The 18,308-nt window shown below is 45.9% G+C and overlaps 2 protein-coding genes across 7 annotated transcripts in view; both read left to right on the forward strand.

Moving 5' to 3' along the window:
• Window positions 1-5,799, forward strand: part of UNG (uracil DNA glycosylase) — a 12,083-nt gene extending 6,284 nt beyond the window's left edge. Inside the window, exons 6-7 of one of the 2 annotated variants that reach the window (XM_017541517.2) lie at window positions 374-552; window positions 5,514-5,799. In XM_017541517.2, the coding sequence (XP_017397006.1) occupies window positions 374-552; window positions 5,514-5,654 (320 nt within the window). In that variant the 3' untranslated portion in view covers window positions 5,655-5,799. Of the gene's footprint in view, window positions 1-373; window positions 553-2,250; window positions 2,466-5,513 lie in introns of those variants that run through there. The other variant, XM_037743163.1, reaches the window with a different exon arrangement.
• A 6,465-nt stretch (window positions 5,800-12,264) lies between these two features.
• The window catches only part of ACACB (acetyl-CoA carboxylase beta), a 159,959-nt gene continuing 153,915 nt past the window's right edge, over window positions 12,265-18,308 (forward strand). For all 5 annotated transcript variants that reach the window (XR_001828959.2, XM_017541459.2, XM_017541474.2 and 2 more), the window contains exon 1: window positions 12,265-12,594. The gene's annotated coding sequence lies outside the window, so the exon portion shown is untranslated. The remainder of the gene's footprint in view (window positions 12,595-18,308) is intronic.

The raw sequence follows: 18,308 nt of genomic DNA on the forward strand, positions 1-18,308 counted from the left end.
TACAACCAGGATACGGAAAGAATGTTCACTCTTTGATTTCTTACTATTTGATTTTCATTTATGTGAAACATTTTGGCCTGCTTTTTGTGTTCTGTGTTATTTAATATCACTTAGGATATTTTTTAGGACAATCCCTCTTGACAAAGGATATAAGGCATGTTCACTGCAGTTAAATTGGAAGAAGCCGAAAGGGCAGCGGTGAGAATAAAACTCTCTAATCCTGTGCAGAGGTCACTGCTGGCCGTACGGCTTATTTCATTCAGCTGCACTGGATCCATCAAGCACGGGTTTCATTATGGATTTAGCCCCTATTGCTGGGTATGGGGCTGATTTGCCTGAGCCTGCATTTAACCTATTTCTCTCGTGTGTGTAGGTGTTCTGCTACTCAACGCTGTCCTCACGGTTCGGGCACATCAAGCCAACTCTCATAAGGAGAGAGGCTGGGAGCAATTCACCGATGCAGTTGTGTCCTGGCTAAATCAGAACACGAATGGCCTTGTTTTCTTGCTCTGGGGCTCTTATGCTCAGAAGAAGGGCAGTGCCATTGATAGGGTATGTTTTTTTTTTTTTTTTAAACACCTTGAAACAAAGTAAAGGGTTCTGGGTATCCCAAATATATTTTCCCTTAGGCCTGTTTATAAGGGTTTCCCATTGAAAACTGAGAAGAATTTAGACAAATTGTAGGAGTGATGAGTTGTGTATGAGGAAAGCAACTGGCCAGCTTGACTGAGTGCAGCTGGTGCTGTAGGCAGTAGAGACGGGGTTCACCGTGTTGGCAAGGCTGGTCCTAAACTCCTAAACTCAAGTGATCTGCCCACCTCGGCCTCCTAAAGTGCTGGAATTACAGGCGTGAGCCACTGCACCTGGCCAGGTTGAGCACTTTGCATGCAGTATCTTACTTGACTCAGAAAGGCTTTGAGGTGGGCATACACTTGTATGAGTGACCTAAGATCTGATGTGTATGAACTGGTGAGATCTGATTATCTAGTTATGTAAGAAGTGTGCGTGGGAGTAATTGCTAATCTCTATCTCCTAGGGAGGCTTTGGCCAGTGTTGTTTTTACTCAGTATATTGGTAGTCTTTAATCATTCTTTGGTCTGAAAGCAAACAGTTAAAGTAGCTTGATCATTAAAGGCAAGTTGCATATCTCCAGCCCAGTGTCTGTCCTGATCTATAGTGTACCTTCTTACTATTAACATACCAAATCCAACATTTTCCAGACGAAATTTCTCCTTTCCTCATCCATGCCTCACTAAACTTGCTTCTCTGTACTCCCTAGCAGTGAAAAGCACCACCATCTGCCCGGTTGTCCAAGCGGAAATCTGATTCCATTACTGACGCCTGCCTACCTTTCTACCCTCTTCTGTCCTTTTTTTTTTTTTTTTTTCACCCCCTTCCCATATACAATCAGTCATTCATATCTGTGTTATTTCTTCCCCCTCCAAGTCTGTCCCCGCCTGACCACCTTTGCCTTCATTCAGGCCTTCACCTCATCTTCCCTGGAGGGTTCAGTGGCTGAAGAGCTGATTTTGGCGGCAGGGGTGGCCCCCAGCCTTAACTTTATCCCTGTTTGCACTCCGATTGCTAGGCTGACCCATTCCCCTTTCCTTTTTCACTGTGCCCCACTTCCCTGCCTTTGCCTACCCTGCTTGCTCTGCTCACGTTGTAGAGGTCATTTTCTTCTGAGCTCAGCAAGGCTGACATTTAAGGGGCCTGTGCTGCTTGCGTGTGTGTTCAGTGTTTGATGTCCGTGACTTCTAATAACACTCAGCACTCGGGATCCCCCTTTGATTTGTCACAGTAACTTCATAAGCTGGGCGCTGTCGTTATTCCCAGTCTCCAGATGAAAACTGAAGCAGCTGAGTTGCAGCAACTTCCATGTGGTACAGCTACTGACTGGCAGAGATAGGCCTCGACCCCAGGCAGTCAGGCTGCAGGCTCTGTGTCCTTCACCACACTGGGCTGCTCGGCTTTAATCACCCCGCATCACCCCTCCTGGACCGACCCCTTGAAGGCAGCAGTGTTTTAAGAAACAGTGATTTGTTTGTTAGTTTTTATACGTATACAGAAAAGAATTAAAGAAAGCAAAAATGAGCTGTATCTCCCTGTTGAAATACCTATAGTTGACATTTTTAAAAAACCAAAGTAGTCATGTGCCATATAATGATGTTTCAGTCATAAACTACATATATGATGGTAGTCCCATGAGATTATAATATTGTATATTTACTGCATGTTTTCTACATTTAGATACACGAGTACCTACCATTGTGTCACAGTTGCCTGCAGGATTCAGTACAGTAACGAGCTGTACAGGTTTGTAGCCAGGAGCGATAGGCTACACCATAGAGCCTAGTGTAGTAGATTATCCTGCCTGGGTTTGTGTACAGACACCCTATGGTGTACACATAGCAGTGAAACTGCCTAACAGCACATTTCTCAGAATGTATTCCTGTCATTAGGTCAGGTGTGACTATTGCTTTTTTTTCTTTTGAAACAGGGTCTTGATCTGTCACCCAGGCTGGAGTGCACTGGCCCAATCTCAGCTCACTGCAGCCTTGACCTCCTAGGCTCAAACAGTCCTCCCACCTTAGCCTCCTGAGTAGCCGGAACCACAGGCATGCACCACCATGCTGGCTAATTTTGTGTTTTTTGTAGAGACAGGGTTTCCCCATGTTGCCCAGGCTGGTCTTGAATTCCTGGACTTAAAACGATCCTCCTGCTTCAGCCTCCCAAAGTGCTGGGATTATAGGCCTGAGCTACCACACCTGGCTGCCAACTATTCCATTTTTGTGGTGAAATTTTTTGTTTTTTGTTTTTAATTCTTCCTTAGGAACTGTAAGACTCTTCAACCAGTTCAGAAAGGCACAAATTGGAAAGTAAATGGCTTCCAGTGTTTCTTTCCCTTAAAGGAAATACAAAATACAGTGTCTTGAGTTTTTTTCTAAAGTTTTTTAAAAATGAAATTATTTTGCATTTTGTTTACTTGATAAATTTTGGTGGTCATCTCATATCAGTATATTTATCTCTCACATGTTTTTCTAGGAGTTAGGTGGTGTTACACTGTAAGAACTTTAGTTCTGTAACACTGGATTGTATACTAGGTTTTAGCTGACACAAGGAGCACGTCAGTGAATCCCTTTATATGTACCTATTTGTGTAGGTACACCTGGTCCCTGCCTTATAAAGTTTGACTTGATTTTTTTTTTTTTTTTGACTTTACACTGGTGCATAAACCATACTTGGAGCACTCNAGAGAAAGAAAGAAAAGAAAGAAAAAGAAAGAAAGGAAGAAAGAAAAGAAAGAAAGAAAGAAAAGGAGGGAGGGAAGGAGGAAGAAGGCAGGCAGAAGGCTATAGCTGCCATAGATAGTGATTCTTCTGATGGATCTGGGCAGAGTAAACTGAAAACCTGTGGAAAGAATTCGTCATTCTAGATGTCATTAAGAACATTTGTGGTTCACAGGAGGAAGTCAAAATAGCAACATGACCACCAGTTTGGACAAAGTTGATTCCAACCCTCACGGATGACTTTGAGAAGTTGAAGGCTTTAGTGAAGGAAGTAACTGCATATTTGATGAAATAGCAAGAGGACCAGAAGTAGAGCCTGAAAATGTGACTAAATTGTTGCAATCTCACGATAAAAGCTGACCAGATGAGGAGTTTTTTCCTGTAGATGAGCAAAGAAAGTGGTTTCTTGACATGGAATCTGCTCCTGATGAAGATGCTGTGAACACTGGTGAAATGACAACGAAGGATCTAGGACATTACATGAACTTAGTTGATAAAGCAGTGGTAGACTCTGAGAGGATCAACTCCAATTCTGAAACACGTTCTACTCTGGGTAAAATGCTACTAAACAGCATCACATGCTACAGAGATATCTTTCATGAATGGAAGAGTCAATCAATGTAGCTAACTTCACTGTTGTCTTATTTTAAGAAATTGCCACAGCCACCTCAGCCTTTAGCAACCACCACCTTGATCAGTCAGCAGCCTTCAGCACTGAGGAAAACCTCCACCAGCAAAAAGATCTTGACTCTCTGAAAGCTCACATTATCGTTAGCATCTTTTTAGCAAGCATTGTTTAGTTAAGATACATACATATTTTTAGACATAATGCTATCACATGCCTAATAGACTACAGTATAGTGTAAACATAACATTTATAAGCACTGGAAAACCAAAATATTTGTGTGACTTGCTTATTGCAATGTCCTGGAACTGAACCTGCAATATCTCTGAGGTATGCCCGTAAATAAATTGCCCTCAACTACTTGGCACTCCTTAAGCCTATTATGCATTTTCTGCAACTTTGTCTTTTTTTTTTTTTTTTTTTTTTGAGACAAGGTCTCTTGGCTGGGAGCAGTGGCTCATGTTTGTAATCCCAGCACTTTGAGAAGCCACGGTGGGCGGATCACTTGAACTCAGGAGTTGGAGAACAGCCTGGGCAACATAGAAAGACCCTGTCTCTAAAAAACAAAAAATTAGCCTGGCGTGGTGGCATGCACCTGTGATTCCAGCTACTCAGGAGGCTGAGGTGGGAGAATCGCTTGAGCCTGGGAGGCAGAGGCTGCGGTGAGCCACAGTCATGCCACTACACTCTATCCTGGGTGACAGAGTGAGAACTCGTCTCAAAAAAGACCTTGCCCTGTCACCTAGGCTGGAGTGCAGTGGCATGATTATAGATAGCTTTCTGCAGCCTCGAACTCCTGGGCTCAAGTAATCCTCCCACCTCCGTCTCCTGTGTAGCTAGGACTCCAGGTGCGCGCCATCGTACTTGGCTAACTTTTAAATTTTGGTGTAGAGATGGGGTCTTGCCATGTTGCCCAGGCTGGTTGTGAACTCCTGGCCCCATGCAGTCCTCCCACCTTGGCCTCCCAAAGCACTGGGATCGCAGGTGTGAGCCACCATGACGGGCCCCATTCTATTTTTCACTTTCAGTACAGTGTTCAATGAGTTACATGAAGTATTCAACACTTTATTCTAAAATAAGCTTTGTTTTGCCCAGCTGTAGGCTGGTGTAAGTGTTCTGAGCATATGTAAGGTAGGGTAGGTTAGGCTGTGATGGTCAGCAGGTTATATGTCGTAAATGCATCTTCGACTTAGGATATGTTCTACTTAGGATGGGTTTTCCACGGTGTTAACCCCGTCCGTTGTATTAATAAGTTGAGGAGTTACCTGTGTATGTATGCATCATGATGTCCTTTAGCAAATACAATCTTAGCAGTGGAAATTGCTGGCTATACGATAGGGGCACTCAAAAATCGCATAATTGCCCATTTGAAGGCTGAGGCTGGTCCTCTGCATCTCAGAGCCTAGCAAAGGTAGGTAGCTACTCAACAGATGGACTTACCCTCTAATGCAAATACTGAGTGCTCCGCTTAGGGAAGTGAGAATTTACAGAGGGCAAAGGGGAATTGCATAGGGTCTTAAAGTGCCCCAGCCACAGTCCTTTTAAAAAAAAAAAAAAAAGTCCCAAGTCTACCACCTTTTATTCTTGATCTTTTTCAGAAGCGGCACCATGTCCTACAGACGGCTCACCCCTCCCCATTGTCAGTGTATAGAGGGTTCTTTGGATGTAGACACTTTTCTAAGACCAATGAGCTGCTGCGGAAGTCTGGCAAGAAGCCCATCGACTGGAAGGAGCTGTGATCGGCAGCTGAGGGGTGGCCTGTCTCCACTGGTTTCTTTTGAGAAGCTGCTGTTAACGTTTTTGTCAGTTACGAAGTTCCACTGAAAATTTTCCTGTTAATTCTTAAATACTCTGCATAAGGAGGAAAAGCTTCCAAAAAGCAGCCATGAACCAGGCTGCCCAGGAATGGCAGCTGTATTCAGCCACAAACCGCAAAGGCTACCCTTTGACCAAATGTCTTTCTCTGCAGCATGGCTTCAGCCTAAAATACGCCAACTTGTCAGAAGACAGATGAGGTCAAATACTCAGTTGGCTGTCTTTGTCTCCCTTGCCTTTTATGGTGGACGGGAGAACATGTGCACCTTTTAGGCACAGCCCTAGTTTGGTGCCTGCTGTTCGTAGTTTTGCCTGTTTCAGTGACAGGTGTTGGGGTGTTATTGCTTAGAAAGGTACCCTTGTCTCAGCCCTGCAGGGCAGGCATGCCAGTCTCTGCCTGTTCCACTGTCCCCTTGATCTTTGAAGGAGTCCTCAGGCCCCTCAAAGCATAGGGATGTTTTGCAAGTTTCCAGAATCTGGCCCAGAATTTAGGGCTCAATTTCCTGATTGTAGTAGAGGTGAAGATGCTAAGATTGCTGTGAGCCCTATCAGATGGGCTGAGGGAAGTAAGCTGGGTGTTGTCCCTTGAGTGTCGGTGGAATAAGCAGTGGAATTTGAACAAAGAAGAGGAGAAGAGGGAATTTTGTCTTTATGGGGTCAGGATGATTTTCTCCTCGGGGTATCTCCAGTTGGGGTTTTGAGGGCACCATGGACTGTCAAGTGCTTTTTTTTTTTTACCAACTGAAATCACTTTGGGATATTTTTTTCTGCAACACTGGAATGTTTTAGTTTTTTAAGAAGTACTCATGCAGATATATATATATTTTTTTCCCAATCCTTTTTTTAAGAGACAATATTGGGTCTACACCTTGATCTTGTTAGTGATGCTGTTTTTGCTGTTAGTCGGGTTAGAGTTGGCCCTACGCAGGGTTTGGTAATAAAAGGTTGTTAAAAATTTCTCTGTCAAGTGTCCTTTCCATGTCCGGGCCGCAGATCTGTGGACGTCCTTGGGCTGCCCTTGCCTTTGGCGCATGCCGGGGTCCCCATAGCAACCATTGTCTGTGGGAGGGGCTGCCCTTGCTCCTCCCCATCCCCCCTGCTTGGTGGAGCCGCCCATCCCTCCGCTAGCTGCGGTGAGCGCTGGGTCCCACCCCCAGCCTGGAGCAGCGCCGCTACTCCAGCACCTTGGAGGGCTGACAGCCTGGTTGCGGTCAGTCAGCCGAGACCCCAAAGGGGCCTTAGCAGAGTATTTCTTCGGAGAACATGGCATGCCGGTCATGGCTGCATTCTGCCAAGCCCTGTGGCCGTTGAGGGAAGCCTCCTCCATCCCCTCTCAGCCCGTATTTCTAGACTCCGAGACATCTGGAACTCGGGGGTGAGGCCAGGGCTTCGGGAAGACTCCCTAGTGGCACACTGGCCCCCAGCCCAGGCTCAGATAGTGGGGGACCGTCAGGGTGCTCTGTGGGATCCCCCAGAGTCCGAAGAAGGAAGCCACAAGTGTGCTTTTTTTTGAGACGGAGCCTGGCTCTTTCGCCCAGGCTGGAGTGCAGTGGTGCAATCTCGGCTCACTGCAACCTCCGCCTTCAGGGTTCAAGTGATCCTCTCACCCCAACCTCCCAAGTAGCTGGGATTACAAGCGTGCACCACCACGCCCGGCTAATTTTTGTATTTTTAGTAGAGACGCTTTTAACTAAATGAGCAAGAAAGAAGGCATCCAGCCAGAATCTCAAGATTAGCAACTGCATTTCTTAAAAGGTCAGGGAGAGGAGACCTTGAAAGTTTGGCTTGAAAATACAGCTTCCTTTCTTTATGTATGTTGGGAAGGGTTTATCATTCTGCATTTTGTGTTCAGCAAACAGGCTTTCAGGAGGAGGATGCATGGTCGTTTTGCCCTCTGGTAACTTTGGGATCTTCCTCTAAACAACAGTGGCTCCCTTTAGCCAAAGGAGAAGTGAAGGGATAATTGTTCTACACCAGTTAGCTTTTCACACTTCTCTCCCAGTGCGGCACTGGGAGCAGTGAGCTCCGAGTTTCCAGGAATAATTCAAAACACAATTATTTGGATTTTAAATGTATATATATGTAATTCAATATATACATATATATGAATATATGTATGTATATTGAATATAGTACATACATATATTGTATATATATAGTGTCACATGACTAAAGTTCAATATATATGCTATATATGTATATGTATACATATTGAACTTTAGTCATGTGTTGACACTTAGAACACAGAGCAGCTCCTTAAGTGGTCTATGACCCTCGGAAAATGTAATCACTGATTCTTTAGAAACAAGGCAACTCGTTTTGATGAACTCTTAGCTATGTGATAGTTACTTTTTTCTCGTGTCAAGTCTATATTCCTGTACTCAGTATGCAAAGATGCACAAAAGGCCATTTTAGCCTTTTAGGTCAGAGGTTGGCAAACTTTCTGTGAAGGGTCAGATGATAAATATTTGTGGGTTTGCAGTCACCCGTTCTCTGTGGGAACTGCTCAACAACTCATTGCACAGAAAGCAGCCATGGGCAAAATGTACAGGAACAGGTGAGGTTATGTTCCAATAAGACTTTTTAAATTTATGGACACTGAAATTTCCATTTAACATAATTTTCATGTGTCATGAATTTTTTTTTCTCCTAAGCATTTAGCAAATGTAAAAACCACTCCTAGCTTAGGAGCTATAGGAAAACAGGCATCTCCAGCCATGGTCTGCAGACCCCTGTGTGCGCCCACCATCCGTGTAATGGGAACAAAAAGGCAGCAACAGCTAGGTCAGCCCAGGAAAGAAGAAATTTCCCAGTGGAGAGAATGTCTGAGTGGATGTTGAAGTTTCCAGCCACGAAGAGGAACATGTGCATTCAACACTGAGGAGCTGGCCTCTGCAAAGTCAGGACCCACGTGCTGGGTGTGGAGCTGGAAGCTTCCATGTGGCAAGGTTTGGGGAGGCTTCTGAGAACCTGGTGGAATGATTCCTGTTTCCTCCCTTCCCAGGTGAGTTAGAGCATTGAAAGCTTTTGGAATTGGTAACACAAGGAAGTCAGTTATTAATGTTGAACTGGAAACCTCTGGTTTAAGACAATAATTGTGTGAAAGTCACCGACTGCTTTTGATTTGCATCCAAGCAGGGCAAGGTCAGGGACTGTAAATTGTTTGCATTTAAAAAAATAGACTTTAGCATGTTGCTAGTATGTTTGCATTATTAGATAATACATCTCTCTGTTAAAATTCACTTTCTGCTTCAGTTTGTTCTTCATATAAGTCTTAGCAAAGGTTTGAAGGAGAAGCAAACTTTTTGTTGTATGCATGTGGTGTTGGCTTTTCAACCTTGCCAAACCTTCAAGATATACAAGGAAAAACAGGTTGGGGGGAGGTGCTCTGGGTAACTTTGAAGGGACCTCACATATTGACTTGTGCTGACTCAAGCTGAGAAAAGCTAGAACATTCCCCTGCTGGAGATGGCCTCCTTGTCTAGAGTCCTTCTGACACTGTAATTTGGGTCCAACAACATAAAGCTTATGTTTAACATTGTAGTTTAACTCAATGGGAACCAATTTTTGTTTTTATTTTTTTGAGATAAGAGTCTCACTCTGTGGCTTAGGATGGAGTACAGTGGCTTAATCATAGCTCAACTTAATGCAGCCTCAACTTCCTGGGCTCAGACAATCCTCCTGCCTCAGCCTCCTGAGCACCTGTGACCACAGGTGTGCACCACTGTACCTGGCTAAGTTTTTAATAGAAGTGGGGTCTTGCTATGTTGCCCAGGCTAGGGAACCGGTTTTTAAATTTTTGAAATATGCTTGGAAATATAAATATTGGTGAGTGGAGCAGACCAGGAGATGGATAATTTTTGTTCTCTGCTTCTTAGTTGTGTATATAGTATGTTATTTTGTCTCTCTCAATGATGTTTGTGATGAAGGTGTGGGAGAGGAAGGTAAGGAGGCTTCCAACAAGAGGCTAGTGCTCCTCCAGCCTAGAGAAACTAAAACGTACAAAAGTCAGACCCCATCCCTGGAAATTCTGATTTAATTGGTGGGGGAAGGCATCTGGATTCTCATAAAGGGTCTGGTTTGCAGCAGGACTGGTGATTTTTTCCAGGTGCCTTGTTTTGTTAGACCATGTGGTCACTTAATAATTTTGGGCGGCCAGGTGCAGGGCTCACACCTGTAATCCCAGTGCTTTAGGAGGACGAGGCAGGAAGATCGCTTTAGGCCAGGAGTTCGAGACCATCCTGGGCAACATAATGAGACCTTGTGTCTAAAAAAAATGTTTTTTAATTAGCCAGGGGTGGTGTGTGCCTGTAGTTCTAGCTACTTGGGAAGCTGAGGCAGGAGGATCATATGATCCCAGGAGTTCGAGGCTGCAGTGAGCTATGATCCATCCAGCCTGGGCAACAGAATAAGATCCTATCTCTAAAACAAAACAAAACAAAAAATGTAACTTGATGCCTGACTTTCTGAAACTAAGAGCTGTTTGAAGAAATACATTTCTATTACTGTTCCTGTGTTTGATGGAAAGAGTTTATGAATAACATTGTTTTCAAGCCTTCCAATTATATTCTAGAAAATACCTGTGTCTTAAAGAGATAGAGTCTAGGAGAACTGAACCACTGCAGATTTCTTCCTTGGTATGTGTGGGTATGTCTAGGCTTTTTGAAAGTAATTAATTTCATTAGAAAGATATTAAGTGCTTGTCATGAGCAAGCCCCTGTGCCAGAAGCTCAATACCAGTCATTTCATTTTCTCAACCATATGGTGAAGTAATTGATCAGGACACTGAAGCTCATCCATTTGCTCAAAGTCACGGCTCATGGAGGGAGGATTTGAACCCACATCAGCCTGATTTCAAAGCCTAATAGTCTTGCCACCGTCAACACCCTGCCTAGATCACAGTTATTTGGAATCATTGTGAAAGAATTTTTTTTTTCATATCATGAAAGCCTAAGAATTTTTTTCAATGGAATTTTTTAAAAGTGTCCTTGAATCACAGATGGCTCTCCCTAGAAACATAGGTTTGTTTGAGAATCACCTCTTTCGTTGTCTTTTTTTTTTACCTGGAGATAGAGTTTCACTCTGCTGCCCAGGCTGGAGTACAGTGGCGGGGTCTCAGCTCACTGTAGCCTCCACCTCCTGGGTTCAAGCAATTCTCCTGCCTCATCCTCCAGAGTAGCTGGGATTATAGGCATGTACCACCGCATCTGGCTTATTTTGTATTTTTAGTAGAGACAGGGTTTCTCCATGTTGGTCAGGGTGGTCTTGAACTCCTGACCTCAAGTGATCTGCCTGGCCTCGGCCTCCCAAAGTGCTAGGATTACAGGAACGAGCTACCGTTGTTGTCTTAATAGTCTAAGAACCATCACAAGGGCTATTGTGGATGGAGAACATAATGACACGGGCTGGGCTTTGTGCAGGCGTTTGACCCACATGTCTTCACCCCCAGTTCCTGTAACATGTACCTGGTGCTGTGGGGTACAGTTGGTGACACTGAGGCTTCCAGAGCTAATGCTTCCAAGTCCAGTGGAGAAATTCCCACAAAGTCCAATATTCGATGACTGTTCCTTATTGGAAAATAAGCCTAGAAAGGAAGTAGCTGTGAACAGGCTGCCCAGCCCCAGCCACAATTTCAATTTAAACCGTTCTGCACAGTTCCACACTCAGCACTCTCACCCCTTTCTCCACTAGCTGTTTAGTAAGGCCATCCTTAGCCAGGCACGATGGCTCAGGCCTGTAATCCCAGCACTTTGGGAGGCCAAGGTGGGCAGATCATGAGGTCAGGAGTTAAAGACCAGCCTGGCCAACATGGTGAAACCCATCTCTACAAAAAATACAAAAATTAGGTGGGCCTGTAATTCCAGCTACTTGGGAGGCTGCGGCAAGAGAATCACTTGAACCCGGGAGGCAGAGGTTGAAGTGAGCCAAGATCATGCCATTGCACTCCAGCTGGGTAACAGAGCAAGACTCCATCTAAAAAAAAAGTAAGGCCATCCTTGTCGGCAGGAAGTGGGGCCGCTAGGCTGTTGTTGCCCTTCCCTTTTGCCTGAGCAGTGCACTTCTGTGTGGGCTCCGCTTTCCTGCCCAGGCAGCTGGGCTGCTCCAGCTGGGACTTGGAGGCAACCTTTGTCCCACATGCCAGCCCTCCCCACATTGCAGAACACTGTGTAACTGCAGTGTGTGCTGAATTTCCTCTTCTCTGCCCAACCCGAGCAAGAGCCAGCCGAACCCGAATGAGAATGTGGGAACAGAGCCCTGTTTTCTCCTTTGATCCCCAAGTCACAAGAAGTTGAAAACATTCCATTCAGTGGCGTGATTCGAGAGGGTTTCGCCAAATCTTTTCAGGGGAGAGAAGCCAGGTGACCTGATAGCAGTCACCTTCCCATTCACGGTGTTCACTGTGGGCTTGTTTCTCAAATGACCAACACCTGTGGGCAGTTAATTTTCAGCCGGTCACAGGAGGGTCCGAATGACTTTGTGCCTACTGCTGACAACAACGAGGACGTTAGATGCCTCGTGGCTTCAATGTCTAAGAATTTAGAAATAAAGCGAGTTATGGGATGGACAGGCAGACAGCAGAACTCTCCCGGGAGGAGCCAGGGCCGCTGCGCAGGTGGTTTGGCATGGGATCTTTCTCTTCTTTGCCCTGGATTGTTGCTGCTATTCAGGGCTCTGAGGGTTAAGTGCTCCAGGATATTTTTAAACAGCAGGGGCCGGTTAATCTAAAAGTGACATTTGCAGTCCCCACAGTAAACAGCCAGCAGGCTTAGATTCAGGCCCTCGGCAAACAAGGAACCTGGAAAATGTAACTCTGAATGCACAGTTGGGAGGACATGGCAAGACAAAAGCTGCAGGAATAAAGTGGTAAGTCAGCTCACCCCTCCCCGGGGACCCAGCCCATTCAGCCAGCATCCAGGTGAATTTGAACCCAAAGTATAGTGAAAGCAGGCCCTGTATGAAGGCCTGCACTTGGGGTCCCCAGGGGAAAAACGTTTCCTGTCATCTTTGAAGGAAGCTGATCAGAAGACCTCAAAATGTAATGCAGATGAAAGAGAAGGCCTTTCTTTGCTTCTATAAATGGTGTGGGTCCTTGGACATGCTCCCATATCAGTTCCACAATCTTTTATATAAACATTTCTGTGGTTTTTTTTTTTTTTTTTTTTTTAAGCAGACTAAGGCCAGGTGTGATGGCTTATGCCACCCAGCACTTCCAGAGGCCGAGGCGGGTGGATCACTTGAGGTCAGGAGTTTGAGACCAGCCTTGCCAACATGGTGAAACCCCATCTCTACTAAAAATACAAAAATTAGCCGGGCATGGTGGCAGGTGCCTTAATTCCAGCTATGCGGGAGGCTGAGGCAGGAGAATCGTTTGAACCCCGGAGGCGGAGGTTGCAGTGAGCCGAAATCAAGCCACTGCACTCCAGCCTGGGCGACAGAGCAAGACTCCATCTCAAAAAAAAGGCAGACTAAAAGTAAAGTGTTTGTAGTCGTCCCATATTCCTAGGAAGACATGACTTTCTTTAAATGTTTAAAAAATGCATTGCAAAATAATATGCAGGTTAAAAAGTCATGCAGCACTGAGCCAAAGTCTCCTTGCTCTGTTGTTCCTGGCTGACCTTCCTCCTCCAGGGAGCCACTGTGCACAGTTTGGTATAAAACCCCCTAGACCGTTTATTCTGTGCACTCACACTGTACACAGCTATCTCCCTCATGTCCTTTGTGATAACTTTTATTTTTTAACCTCAGTGGGCCTCCGTATAGGTTGGGTGACCAGCCATCCCAATTTGCCCAGGACTGGGGAATTCTCAGGACCTAGAACTTACAATTTAAAAACCAGAAAGGTGAAGATATCATTTTATAAATTGCATTTTTTTTTTTTTTTTTTTTGAGACAGAGTCTTGCTCTGTCACCAGGCACCAGGCTGGAGTGCAGTGGTGATCTCAGCTCACTGCAACCTCCGCCCCCCAGGTTCAAGCAATTATCCTGCCTCAGCCTCCTGGGTAGCTGGGACTACAGGCGCACGCCACCACGCCCAGCTAATTTTTTTTTGGATTTTTAGTAGAGACGGGGTTTCACCATGTTGTCCAGGATGGTCTCAATCTCTTGACCTCGTGATCCACCCACCTCGGCCTCCCAAAGTGCTGGGATTACAGACTTGAGCCACCGCACCCGGCCTGCATATTTTTTTTTTTTTCTAACAGTGACATGGAGTTCTTTACAAGATTTCTTTTTATGACATCTTCAAGTTTTAAGTGGAAAGACCCAGCCAATCCTAATTCATGTGACTTACAGATGAAAGTATCTCCAATCTATAACTTTCTTTGAGAAGCTCATAAGAGTTATTTGCTTCTGCCCAGGTGTTGCGTAAACTCACTCATGCTTTATCACCTTTAGGTCTGAGACAGGAATTCGAGTGTTACATTACACGAGATACCTAGTCTTCATGGGGAAATAAACATTTTAATCTTTTGAAATAGAGGTTTCCTTGAAGTCTTATCCCGGTAGAAACTTTGGAATACCTTGCTCTTTTTCTTTTTTCCTTTTGAGACAGAGTCTCATTCTGTCACCCAGGCTGGAATGTGGTGGCACGATCTCAGCTCACTGCAACCTCTGCCTCCCAGGTTCAAGCAATTCCTCAATCTCAGTCTCCCAAATAGCTGGGATTGCAGGCAAGCGCCACCACGCCCAGCTAATTTTTGTATTTTTAGTAGAGATGGGGTTTTGTCATGTTGGCCAGGCTGATCTCGAACTCCTGACCTCAAGTGATCTGCCCACCTTGGCCTCCTAAAGTTCTGGGATTACAGGTATGAGCCACTGTGTCCAACCTGGAATACCTTTTTCTCATGCTTCCTCTGAATTTGTGATTCAGGAACTTCTTACTTCAAAGTAGAGTTCATCTGTACCCAGGAAAACGAGGAAACACAGTTAGAAATCTTGCATTTGATCTGAAAAGTGCATTCATGTTTCACATTCTATTCCAATAGATCTCTCTGTTGGCAATGATAATCGTAAATTTATTACCGTAGAGTAAGGTAATTTCCTAGGAAGATAGGCCATGTTCAATTTATTCCAGGAATCCAGGGATCTTGGTATCAGAGAATCCAGGCTGGGCACAGGAGAGAAATCAAGGTATCGATTATTGGATAGTTGGCATACCCCAGGTATTCATAATAATTATGTGATCTCACATAATTCTGAGGACAATCCTAGGAAGGAAGTTCTATTTATTCCATTCCACAGGCCAGGAAAGCCAGGTTCAGAGAATTTCCATGATGGGCTCAGGCCAATCAGATAAGAAATGGCAAAGCGACCGCCCAGTCTGCTGTATTCCAAAAGTCCTGCTCTCTGGACTTACCCCTTAGCCACTCTGACCCATGTTGGGGCCCCAGAAAACAACCACACAGAAAAGGTCCCTTCACGCCAGGTGTGGTGGCTCACGCCTGTAATCCTAACACTTTGAGAGGCTGAGGAGGACAGATCACTTGAGGTCAGGGGTTCAAGACCAGCCTGGCCAACATAGTGAAACCCTAGCTCTACTAAAAATACAAAAATCAGCTGGACATGGTGGCTTGTGCCTGTAATCCCAGCTACTGGGGAGTCTGAGGCAGGACAATCGCTTGACCATGGGAGGTGTGCAGTGAACCAAGATGGTGCTACTGCACACCAGTCTGGGCAACAGAGTGAGACTCCATCTCAAAAAAAAAAAAAAAAGGATTTTGAGATGACACAGTGGCTCATACCTATAATCCAGCACTTTGGGAGGCTGAGGTGGGCGGATCACTTGAGGTCAGGAGTTCGAGGCCAGCCTGGCCAACATGGTGAAATCCTGTCTGTACTAAAAATACAAAAATTAGCTAGGTGTGGTGGTGTGCCTGTAGTCCCAGCTACTTGGGAGGCTGAGGCAGGTGTGTTGCTTGAACCCGGGAGGCGGAGGTTGCAGTGAGCTGAGATTGTGCCACTGCACTCCAGACTGGGCAACAGAGCAAGACTCCATCTCAAAAAAAAAAAAAAAAAAAAAGGATTTTGCACCACTCCATATTTGTAAATTAAATTATGAGTAAAGGTGATATCAGAGGACAATCTTACACACACTCTCCTTACTATTTAGAAGCAAATCAGCTGCAGACTTCAATCCTAGCTATTACAGAATAATCAGTTGTTGGACATGCTCCTCCCAACTGACCTAGAAGGCTTTCCCTGCCGTGTTAGAAGGAAGGCTTTGGTCTTTTATTTCCTTACTCTCAACAAAGTAAAGCTTCTGGGGCTCTCCTGATGTGGAGAGCTGCCCATGCAGGGTGGAAACAGGGCTCCAGGGCCAATCAGTGTGGGGAACACCGGGCTGCCTGTGCTTTACAACAGGACTTCTCAGAGCCTTTACCATGCTAAAAGCAGTGGGGACCCTCCAGGATGTGACATTGGGATTTGGCCCCAGAAATGTTATTTTTTGGCAAGCGTGGGAACCCTCTTTCAGGATTGGTATTCATAGTCACCTTTTGCAAAACATGGAGCTGTTTCATTTCATGCCTTCCTCAAATCCTTGCAGGATCCTGGGAGGTGGGACCACAGAATGGATGAGGTTCGCAGGCTCGAGCTCTTGAGCAGGGTGCAAGGGGTGGTGTGTGCATGTGTGCGTGCATGTGTGTGTGTGTGCGCATGTGTGTGGAAATACAGCTCAGTCTCCCAGGGTTCTGGATGAATTTGAACAGGAAGGAACTAGAATAAATTCAGGGAGATCTGCTAACAGGCTGTTGCCCTAGCTCAGCCTTGGAGTGAGGCAATGGTGGGCGTAGGGGAGGGGATGAAGGAAACACTCCCACACACCACACATGGGTGCCACACACGTTCATACCCTGGAGCTGGAGGGCCCAGCCCAGGGCCCAGCTCTACCACCCAGTGATGTGACTGCACAACAGACTTCCCCTCTGTGCCTCATCTCATCATTTTTGTGAACATTTAAAGCGATAACACACACAAAGTGCACAGCATAAGACTCAGTGTGTAGTAGGTGCTCAACAAACATCAGCTTTCCTTTTTTTTGGGGGGGACGTAGTCTCGCTCCATTGCCCAGGCTGAAGTGCAGTGGCATGAACTTGGCTCACTGTAACCTCCACCTTCTGGATTCAAGCGATTCTCCTGCCTCAGCCTCCCAAGTAGCTGGGACCACAGGCACACACCACCACACCTGGCTACTTTTTGTATTTTTAGTAGAAACAGAGTTTCACCATGTTGGCCAGGCTGGTCTCAAACTCCTCATGTCAAGTGATCCGCCTGGCTAGGCCTCCCAAAGTGCTGGGATTACAGGCATGAGCCACCACACCCTCCAGCCTTCATTCGTCTTTAACATGCTTTTATGTATTCCTTGAGGGGCAATTATATGGCTCCCACGTGTCCACACTGGAGTTACAAAAGAACCCTATTTTCAGAGTCGCGAATAGACTAGGGAAGGGGTGAGGAGAGATGAAGTCAGGAATCGATAAATCTGTGTCCCTCTGGGTTTTAAGCCTTGCCTGCTCTCACAGATCTTACCTTCTAGTGGGGGATGCTGGTAGATGTGTACTGATGACCCACGTAACTACAACGTGTGATGGTTGCCAGGAGGAAGAAGTCAGGGAACCGTGGGGTGTAGAGCGAGAGTGTGGTGTTCTGTGGCATCTCTGGCAGCCCTTGATACAGCAGTATGAGGGGACAGGCAGCAGCGGGTTCAACAGCTGTGCAGGTGCCTGTGGCCAGGGCCTCACCTGGATACTCCCAGCCCCAGGGACTGTGTGGAGCAGGAGGATTCCCCAGGTAGGCAGCAGGGGTGGGGTGGCACAGACACAACTGAGCTGGGTGCAGGCCTCCCGCAAGTGTTCATTGACCCTGACGCTTCTGTGTGCTGGGCACTGTGCTGGAGAGCCCAGAGCAAGGCAGAGACAGTGCTTGCCCTTAGGAAGGGAGAAGCATTCTCCACTATTCCAGCAGAGAAGAGGCATAAGCTCTTTGGTGAACTCACAGAGTCATGTCAGCACATGATGAACGGCATGTGTCCTACAGAATAAGACCACTGAGGATCAAGGTGGGTTTGAGGTGAGGACACTGAAGCCAAAGATCACAAAAAGAGCAAGAGATAACCATGCAAAGGACAGCAGTGGGGGCAGGGAGGGGAAGAACATTCCAGAACATTCCAGGCAGCATGTGCAGAGGAATATAGAGGGGCGAATGTGGCGGAGGCCGGTTCGCCAGGGCCATGCAGACCATGGGAAGGTGTGCAGTGAGCAGCCATTGAAAAGGTGGAATTCAGTTCATCTGCTTACTGCCCAGGTGAATGACTGGCAGTTTAACTTCTGGAACGCAGAACTTCCTCATCAATAAAGCAAGGCTTCCCCTGATACTGGTCTCATAAGGTGGAATGAGATAATGATTATAAAATGCTTTATATAGGCCAGGTATGGGGTTTCATGCCTATAATCCCAGTGCTTTGGGAGGGCAAGGCCGGAGGATTGCTTGAGCCCAGTAGTTCAAGACCAGCCTGGGTAACATAGTGAGGCCCTGTCTCTACCAAAAAAAAAAAAAAAAAATTGACCAGGTGTGGTGGTGCA

This window comes from Cebus imitator, unplaced genomic scaffold (genome assembly GCF_001604975.1).
Source record: "Cebus imitator isolate Cc_AM_T3 unplaced genomic scaffold, Cebus_imitator-1.0 Scaffold8, whole genome shotgun sequence".
Lineage (NCBI taxonomy): Eukaryota > Metazoa > Chordata > Mammalia > Primates > Cebidae > Cebus > Cebus imitator.